The 9194-nt window shown below is 40.7% G+C and overlaps 1 protein-coding gene across 4 annotated transcripts; it reads right to left on the bottom strand.

The window, feature by feature from the left end:
* Nucleotides 1-97: 97 nt before the first annotated feature.
* Nucleotides 98-8485, bottom strand: LOC134869364 (uncharacterized). Of its 4 annotated transcripts, none has more exons than XM_063890925.1 (5): nucleotides 8217-8482; nucleotides 5041-5259; nucleotides 3301-3828; nucleotides 2095-2252; nucleotides 98-1786 (listed from the first exon to the last, which is right to left on the bottom strand). In XM_063890925.1, the coding sequence occupies exons 1-5, from the start codon at nucleotides 8284-8286 to the stop codon at nucleotides 1742-1744; spliced, it is 1020 nt and encodes a 339-aa protein (XP_063746995.1). In that variant the 5' UTR covers nucleotides 8287-8482; the 3' UTR covers nucleotides 98-1741. The 4 variants fall into 4 exon arrangements, with proteins under 4 accessions (XP_063746995.1, XP_063746998.1, XP_063746997.1 ...); XM_063890928.1 differs by having other exon boundaries at nucleotides 5041-5222; nucleotides 8217-8479; XM_063890927.1 differs by lacking the exon at nucleotides 5041-5259.
* Between the last annotated feature and the right edge of the window lie 709 nt (nucleotides 8486-9194).

Raw genomic sequence — 9194 nt, forward strand, 5'->3', positions numbered from 1 at the left:
TCTGTAGATCACTGTTCAGTTTTAGTTTTGTTGGTGCTGCAGTCAGAGAGCACTTTTTTAACAAACTGGGTTAATAATTAAGATCTGAAATACATAGTAGGGTTTCAAAATCTTTTTAATCATAAAACACCAACAGCTCAAAATCAACATATGGCAGAAAAAGCCTTCTGTCTGGATCCTTACAGACATTTTTACCACATCAGAAATCTAAAGTGTATCATTTAGAATTGGAAGTACAGAGGGGTGACAAAAGAGTTTCAAAACAATAAATGACAGAATATATTTGTTTCAGGAGTTCATCCATCCTATAGAGAGTCGTATGATCTATGACAAGCATTTAAGCACTTATGAACACCCAACATTTTATGTTCATTTCATCCTTGATTTTGTCACCCATCTGTAGTTATTCATGGCTCCAAACGGATGCAAGTTTCAGCTCCAATTCATTTCTGTCGACTGTCTCTTATTTACACTCCCATTTTCCTGCACATTCACAAAGCACGTACACTGGCTGCTACATAGTTTAATTAATGGAATATTTGTGAAATTGCCTACTGCGAAAACAAGGTGCTTTCAGGTTTGTGGCTGAAGAACTGCTAAGACAGCATGAAGGGTTTCATGAAGTTGTCTTTGCAGGATGCAATCATCAGTAGTACAGGACAATGCCAACCTTGTGTGGTAAGGCCACAGGCCCATTTCAGTCTGCAGCTGACACTGTATGAATGAGTGCCTGATGGTGAATTCGCTCAAGGCAAGTGTTCAAACACAGGCAAGTCAGAGCAGCAACCTGGCACTGCATGTGCTTTTGAATGGGAATTACAGAAAGCACTGGGAATGATTGATAAATGTGGACGTTAGTTGGTTTGAATCTAAATACAGAATGCAATAAGAGCTGTTCACAAGCTGTGTAAGGCACTCTCCCCTGGACACAAGACTCACACTGCACATGTCTTAATCAGGCCAAAAGGCAGCAGGACCTTAAAAATAGAAACTGAAAAAACACTTAAATATCCCCCACAATGCCTTCAAAAATACACACATGCCCCTCAGACTCACACACATACACACACACACACACACACACACACAAAGCTCAATCTTTCTCTTACACAAACACATTTTTCATTTTTTCCACTCCTGAAAAAGTAAAGTGCAACTTTTTTTAACACTATAATCGGGCCATTTGTTACGTTAATTTCTTTTCCCAGGCTTCTCCGTATGCCTGCCAGACTCTTTTTTTTTCCGGTCAGAGTTTCTGCTAACTTATAACAGGGAAATTAGAACAGTACCCTCAGGTGAGAGTCTGGCAGGACAGGCTGAATCCGTCTAGGTTTGAACCATCCAAATGATGAATGCAACTGATGATTTTGCCTCCGAGTTTACACCCTTTCAACTCTAGGGAAATCAAAATATATTATACATCTTTCAAATCCCGAATAAGGGGGTTGAAAAATGTTTAAGCATACATTATTCATCAGAGGCCTAATTTCTAATTTACAGGCTCCAAAAAAGACGTTTTGGCAAAAGGAACCCCACATTGGTGATTTCTTCATTGTCATTTGCTGCTTCAATCGTGTCATTTCCTCAAAGTCAGGGATCAAGATAAATGTAATCCAGAAGTTTCCTCACACCTATGCTTTGTGTTTTTGCTGAAGAATGGCCAGGTTCTGCACAGCTGTGGTGGGAGCCTGACTTCATGGAGAGTATTTGGGCACTCACATTTTTTTTTGTCATGCATCCATCAGTAGCTGTACATGGACAAGGGTGTGTCCTCCATCATATCGTCCTATGGAAATGGAATAACACAACTAAGTATTCACAGCTTCAATATGGCAACATGTTAACACATAAATGCTAATACCGTTGATATTGTGGTACCACTTTCTAAGATGCTTTTAAGGGTTTCGAAGTTGTACTTGATGGTTAATTAGTCACTGTTAATACTTGTTTATCGGTTAACACATAAGAACAATAATAGGACAATGTATTTGGCTGGTGATTCATTTATAGTTGGCTTAACAGAGGAAAAGTTTGACATTTTGGGATATATGATTCACTTTCGTAGGACTGAAAGTGGATGTCACAAACGCTTACCATAGGTAGGTCCTGCAGCCTGCGGAACTCTGGTCTGTTGTCTCTCCTGCGCAGTTTGAGGAAGAGGAGCAGAGTGATGATGACCGCAGTGATGATGAAGGCTGACACCAGTCCAGCCAGGAGGGGGTCTAATGTGGGAGAGTCATGGACAATCGTCTCTAGAAGTAAAAAAACAGAGGAGATGCTTGAGACGGACACGTTCATCGTTAGACACGCTGTAGCATTAATAAATGTCCTGGAAATGCACCGTTAAAGATGGATTTGATTAAACATGATGCAAATTGAAGAATTTCTGCTTCCTTAAGCTTGTGTAAAGCTGTGACTGGAACTAAATTTAGATTTAACAGCAGCATGTTCAGCTCGAGTGTTCATCATGCCGCTCAGGACAGGAATGTCAAACACAGGATGGTGATGTTAAGCTTTCCTGTACTTCGGTTGAGTAATTTAATGTATTTATAGGGCACAATTAAACCATTTATTTTTAGAATTTGAAGCAAATAGTTTATATTGAATGTGTATACAGTACAGTATGTTTAATAGTGCTCTAAGGTTGCTGTTTAATCTCTTACATCATCATGTGTTTGGCTATTTCTGAGAAGGAAGATTTTCTCTGCGTTTTCCTCTGTGTATTCCTGTATATGGATGTTGCTATGGAAGACTATTCTGTAAATTTTGCAGTTTGAAAGTAACAACAACCACAAAGTACTGAATGGTTCCTGTTCCTTTAGCTAGTGGAAAGAGGCGAGGTGCCAAGTGTGTCCTAATACATCCACAAAGAGTTAGAGAAGCAGAGAGAATTTTATATGGATTTCAACTGTAACCAAAAGGCTGGCGGACTGAGAAGAGTTGATCACGTTTTCCTTTTTGTTCTGGTAAAATTCCTTTCAAGTGGAGGTAAGATACTGTAGATATAAAAATCATTTAGCAGACAAACATAGGGTGACAGAAAAAGAAAGAAAACAGAGTCCCATGACTGCCTCTGTCTCTTTTCCAAACAGAGCGATAATTGTGGAGTGCTTGGTGGTGTCAGTGCTTGCAGAAGATGTAGACGGGGGTTGTGTTTGTTTCTGTGTGTGTAGAGGACGCGCTTGTGCTGGAAAACAAAGAACAGTGTGGTCTTTGTTGTAAGCCAATTCAGTTCTTGCTCTGTCAATATCCCGGCAGAAGAACTTCATACACTAACAACAGAAGATGTGAGGCACTTACTAACATCCCCAGCGTTGAGCTTGGACGATAAGTCAGCTAGGGATTCGGCCTTGGCGGTGGGGCTGCTCGGTGGGTTGCTGGTTTTCTCAAGGTGGGCTTTGCTGGCCTGTGAAGTGGTTTGCGGAGAGGTGTGCGCTGTTGACTCAGAATTGGGGGTCTCATGAGAGGAGCTGGTGATGGGCATTGAAATGGAGTTAGTGATGATCGTAGTTGTGGAAGACTCAGGCTTTGGTGGCTCAGGTGTTGGGGCAGAAGTGCTATGGTTTGAAGGTGTAACGGAGTCATGAAGTGTTGGTGCGCTATGATGTGTTGTGAGTGGAGCTGTAGTCAGTGTGACGACACTGGTGGAGTGAGTTGTGTGTATGGGGCTGGTGGTGGTGGTGGTGGTGTTGTTGGAAGTATTTGGGGTATGAGATGCGGGGGCATGGCTTTCAGGCGGAGGGGTTTGAGGCTGAGATGTCATCAGAAATGTTTGGTTTCCATTGCTTTCAGGAACCGCAGCCTCTGAAGAAGCGGTGATGTTGGTACCTGCACAAATAGGAAGATATTATTATAAAAATACTGTGATTCTATTGAGCACATTTTTTATGACACGCTGAAATACTGTATGTCTAAGCACTGAGGTATCATTAGCCTTCTGAGTAATACCTTTATGTAAGAACTGTGTTGATGTGCCTGACAAAAGAGAGGCATTAAAGGGTCAGTTAACCTCATTTAAAATACATAACTTCCTCTAGAGCTGCGGTGACAAAACCACAGCAAACTATAGCCCGATGACTTTCAAAATGGCCCGTGTAACTAAACTAAAATACGGCTTGACAAGTACAGCTTCATTATTACATTTCCCAGTACATTGTACATCTTAGTTTGAACACTAGATGTTGAATACGTGTTGTGACATTTCCTCTGTCTCAACCTCTACTGTTATCTTAATATAGGATTTACATATTCACATTCAACACTTGCATAGTAATCTTCTATGTGGGCACATGTTTTAACTTTACTTAATACTCTAATATGAACTGTTTTTCTTCCACAAAATAGTCCCTTAAATTGTGCCTTGCCTGTGAATATCTTCATGAGTCAGATGTGTGAACCAGCACCGGTGTGTTTTTGTGAGGGAGAGAGAGAGAGAGAGAGAGAGAGAGAGAGAGAGAGAGAGAGAGAGAGAGAGAGAGAGAGAGAGAGATAAAGAGTATGTGAATGTCTGGAGGGGGGAGTATTTCACTTCTACCTTTCTCACCCCCTTGTGAAAAGTCACACAGCATTTAATCACTTCTCTCTTCTCCTCAACACCAACCAACTTCTCTCTCAGTATATTTTACCATCCATTGGCTCTCTCAACAGATTGCACCTTATTTATTCACCTTCTCAATTCTACTTGTTTACTAGTGTCTTAAACTGTTTTAAATGTTCTGACATGATCTGTTCTCCAGTTTTTAAAATCCAGGCTCAGCTGACAGCCAACACTTTAACCCAGACGCTCACTTTGGCCCACTTTCGAACATGGAAAAAAGAGATAAGGACTTTGTTAAATATAGCTTCTAAACTCAGAGCCACCTGCGGCTGGGTTCATACTAATTTCTTCTTAATTGTCACAAACCTTCCCTTCGGGCAAACTTCAGATCATTTGTATTTGTCCCGCCACACAGTTGACTAGTCCAGTAACTCATTCAGTCAGTCAGACATCGTGTTCTTTTATAGTGACTAACAAAGGATCAAGAATAGAGTTGCAGTTACCATTGGCCATTGTTTCGTCTTCTGTAGTTGCGTTGACAATCAAACTACCGTTAGTTTGTGAACTTGAATTTGTGTCAGAGCCTCTCAGTGGAGGGGCAGGAGTGGAAAGATGGATTTGTTCCCGGCTGGGATCATGAAGCACAGAGTCTGCAGCCTTGGGAGACAGCTCGTCAGGAAGAGAGCTTTGTGATGAAGAGGAGGCAGGAGCATTAACTTCATCTGATGAGGAAGGAGACATTTTGAAAAGAGGCAGTCTGTGGTATTGTCTTCTGAGAATTTAACAGCCTATTTTCTAATTCTTTTTAGCAAACATTGGACAACAGACACGGCAAAAACATCCCAAACATCTTAATCACTTTTGTTTTATCAGTCAGCGCAGGCCATTGCTTATCCTAACTATTATTAAAACTGAAAATGTTTACTCATAAATCATTTATCCAGGGAACATCATCTGACTTTGCATACATACTTTTCAGCACTTTTTCAGAGTTACAATACAGAGAACATCAAATGACTTTTCCTTATCAGAAAGTTTTAATGGCTTTTTAAATGTATGTTTTGCTTTTCTTTACTTTGTATTTTTAATTGAGTTAATCATATTGTAAAAGAGGGCATCCCTCAATGAACCCTTGAGTATGAATGGAGTTGAATGAACATCCATTATCTTCTATCGATCAGAGAGCGTAATGTCTTTGGGGAAGAAGATAGCATCTCATATTTACATATTATTTGAATAGCAAAAATGTGTTTTTATCTTGTAAATCATGTCTTAAATCCAATGTATCCCAATAACGTGGAGGAAATGGATACTGAGAACTGCAATGAGGCACAACATTGTGACATTACTGTAAAGCATAATGTCAGAGCACATAAAATAATGGATAAGGGCTGACTGTGACTTTTGCTTTGCATGACATCTATTCCAGCCCAAATGAGACCTGAGGAACTTCAGTTCGGTGACGCAATAACCTTTTAATGAAGACTTTCGATCTCTCTCGATCTCTCTCCCCCTTTAGCTCGACTCTGCAAGTCTTCAGTTCTATTTCTACCTGCTGCCCTTTGATGAAAGCCAGAGCCCTGTTGTAATGTAATGTCATTACCGTTCACTAACACACTGCCATGATGCCTTTCATTACCTCCATAATCACTCACTCAGCTCATCAGCGCACACAGGGAGAGAGAGACCTGTTTGAACTCTAAACGATACAAAAACAGACACACTCATAAATAGACGGAGGGGCTTGGCTCTATAATGCTGGCCTTGTTCCTTCACTTTAGCTCCATTAGAGCTGTGCAGGTCAAATGCTGGAGTTGTATGTTGTACATATGTGTGTGCAGAGTAGATTCATACAGAGAACCACTGTTTCTGCTGTTGCACACTCCTCTCTGCAGATATTACAGGGTTTTACTTTCTAGGCCAATGCAGTGTGTACCTGGGGAAGTAGCTGTGTCTCTCTTCTTCCCCCCTGCTATTAAGAGGACAGCCAAGCGTTCCTCTGCGAGCAGATGTCTGCCGCTTCAACACTCAATTCCAGACCTGCCTATCGGCGATAGCTTCTGTGTGAAACCCATTTAACTGCATCTGTAAAATCCCATAAGTCCTTGTTTCACAGCACATGATTGAAAATGCTGAAGACCGCTCTGTGCATGCTATCCTCAGCCTTTCATCTGAACCAATTTTGTATGTTTAATGCCATATGATGTGACCTCTCAAGCTGCATGTCAAGCCTCCAACCTCTCATCTTTTACAGTCCTAGGTCCTATTATGCTACATGTGAGAGCCTGAATTTGCTATAGTTCATTATTTAGTTATGTTATTCATTGTGTCAAATATTGTGTCAAATACATTTCCCAGCCCCTTAAATGGACTTAGAAAAAAAAATACTGCAAATTTCTTCGAAAATCATACATATGATTAACTATAACTATGTATTTGTTTTATTATTTTTTTGAAGTCATCCAAACAGGATAACTTAACAGAAATAAATGACTTATTACTTACATGTGTAGTCTTTAAATCATCCAGACAAGAGAGACAATACATAACTGTGTTTTAAGTCTTTATACTTTTAAACGTAGTTTATATGTACTATTGCAAAGGGCATAGCTTTGAGCATTGACATTAGGACATGGTTGTTTTAGTTTAATGAATATATGCAGTTCGTGGGGATTTCTCTTTTTGAAATTTTAGTCAGTGTCAAAATAAAAGTTCTCCCAGAAAAACATCCTTAAATCTCTATACTGTATGTTGATGCAAATACAATCTAATAAAATGAACATGTTACGTGTTATAAAGTCTGGTTGCATTGCTTTGATTTAAAATCTGTTCATAAAATCTTTCCAATGTACTACAGAGGCAAGCCAATTAGCATGAATGCAGTATAATGACAGTGTGCTGCTGCACACAGTTAGAGGTGTCATTTGTCACAATGTACTTCCCTGCTCACTTACAGCCCATAAATATCCTGTAGTGGAGCCGGGTGTTTTGTTCTCATTTGAATTTCAGCAGGGGGAACTGATGGGACAGTTCTGCCCAATAAAATCTTTTCAAATGTCAATAGTCTCATTTCCTTTTTATGTGAGACGCACTGATGGAGAAAAAAGAATGGTTGAAGGGGGGGGAAAGAATTCAGAACAGGTAGGAGAGGAAGCGGAAGACAGGATGTGTGAGATGAGTGTAAATGTAATGCAAGCAGAAAGAGGAAGGAGCAGAGGGGGGAGGGAGGAAGTGATGTGATGTGAAAGATAAAGTGTGAGGCTGTTAAACAAATTACAGAGGCTCCACACCAGCTGCTAGGCCACCATAAACACTCAAAAACATATAGAATGGATATGGGAGAGAGTTTTCCTATCTCCTCATGTCAAGAGAGAAAGAAACACAATAACAAAATAGGCTGTGAACTCACTTCATATCTGTCAGTTGGAATCTCTGTTCAAAAACACCACAGGTGCCTGGAGGCAGGTGAGAGTGTGTGTGTGTTTGTGTGTGTGTGTGTGTGTGTGTGTGTGAGTGTGTGTGTGTGTGTGTGTGCGCGCGCGCGTGCGTACGTGTGTGCGCGCAGGCGTGTGTGGTAGAGTTAACTATTCAGAATTCTTGTAGCACAAATGAACCATGCTGGAAAGCGGAAGCATCAAATCAAGGGGGAAAAAAGCAAATGTAATAAAACACTAATTACCATGTTCAGCGGATCCCAAGTTAATAAGCAGCAGCGCACAAAGGGCAATCCACACTTTGGTCTCCATCATCTCTGTCTATCTCCGGTTTACAGTAAGAAAATCCCCAAAACAAAGTCCTCTTGTCTTGAACTCTCTTTCTCCCCTAGCTCACCGTCCGATCCCAGACTTTAAGGGAGGTGAGTAAAAATCACAGGCAGCTGTGGGCTACTGTACAAACCACTGCAGCTCTGTCAGTGTGTGTGCGTGGCTGGAGGGACTAAAGGAGGAGTGTTTGCGTCCCTCTCTCTCTCTCTCTCTCTCTCTCTCTCTCTCTCTCTCTCTCTCTCTCTCTCTCTCTCCCTCCCTCCCTCTCTCTGTCTCTCTCTCTTGCTCTCTCTCGCTCGCTCTCTCTCTCTCTCCCTCTCTGTCTCCCTCTCTCTCTCCCTCTCTCTCTCCCTCTCCCTCTCTCCCTCCCTCTCTCTCTCCCTCTCCCTCTCTCCAGAAACAGTGCCACGTGTTCTCTGTTCAAAATAGTCAGTGTGACTCTGTGCCATGGCCGTGACGCAACATCTCCCTCAGTAGCCCACATAAGGGCATGCAAAACAGAAAACCTAGCATCTATGACACAGTCACTATTACGGTAATTCAACCAACTAGCTAGAGAGTCAAATCAACACATCAGACAGTCAGAATAATTAGATAAAACACATTTAATGTATGTGTATTTAAAAACGTGTACGCATTTTCTAGACATCAAGCAAAAGGAGAATAAACGTATACTGGATAAATAGAAGTAGTTCCTGTGATTTTTTCCATTCTTTTTACTGTTTTTACGTTTTAGTTTTTTTTTTAATTAATTAGGCTACGTAGTTATTCATATGTATACCAAGTACTCTCTATTTTAATGTTATTATAAAGCTCCTGGACTTGATTTAAGAATTAGGCCTACATTTGTTATTTTTAATATGTTTTATGTTGCGTATCATCAGGCTATGTTG

Source organism: Eleginops maclovinus, chromosome 9, assembly GCF_036324505.1.
Source record: "Eleginops maclovinus isolate JMC-PN-2008 ecotype Puerto Natales chromosome 9, JC_Emac_rtc_rv5, whole genome shotgun sequence".
Lineage (NCBI taxonomy): Eukaryota > Metazoa > Chordata > Actinopteri > Perciformes > Eleginopidae > Eleginops > Eleginops maclovinus.

What these genes read in the sequence shown, in the direction of transcription:
- LOC134869364 (XM_063890925.1), bottom strand. Translation starts at nt 8,286, where the DNA reads ATGATGGAGACCAAAGTGTGGATTGCCCTTTGTGCGCTGCTGCTTATT. An exon ending in AGACGAAACAATGGCCAATG is followed by an intron (nt 3,829 to 5,040) that starts GTAACTGCAACT and finishes CTATTTGTGCAG; the next exon opens with GTACCAACATCACCGCTTCT. An exon ending in GCTCAACGCTGGGGATGTTA is followed by an intron (nt 2,253 to 3,300) that starts GTAAGTGCCTCA and finishes TTTTACTTCTAG; the next exon opens with AGACGATTGTCCATGACTCT.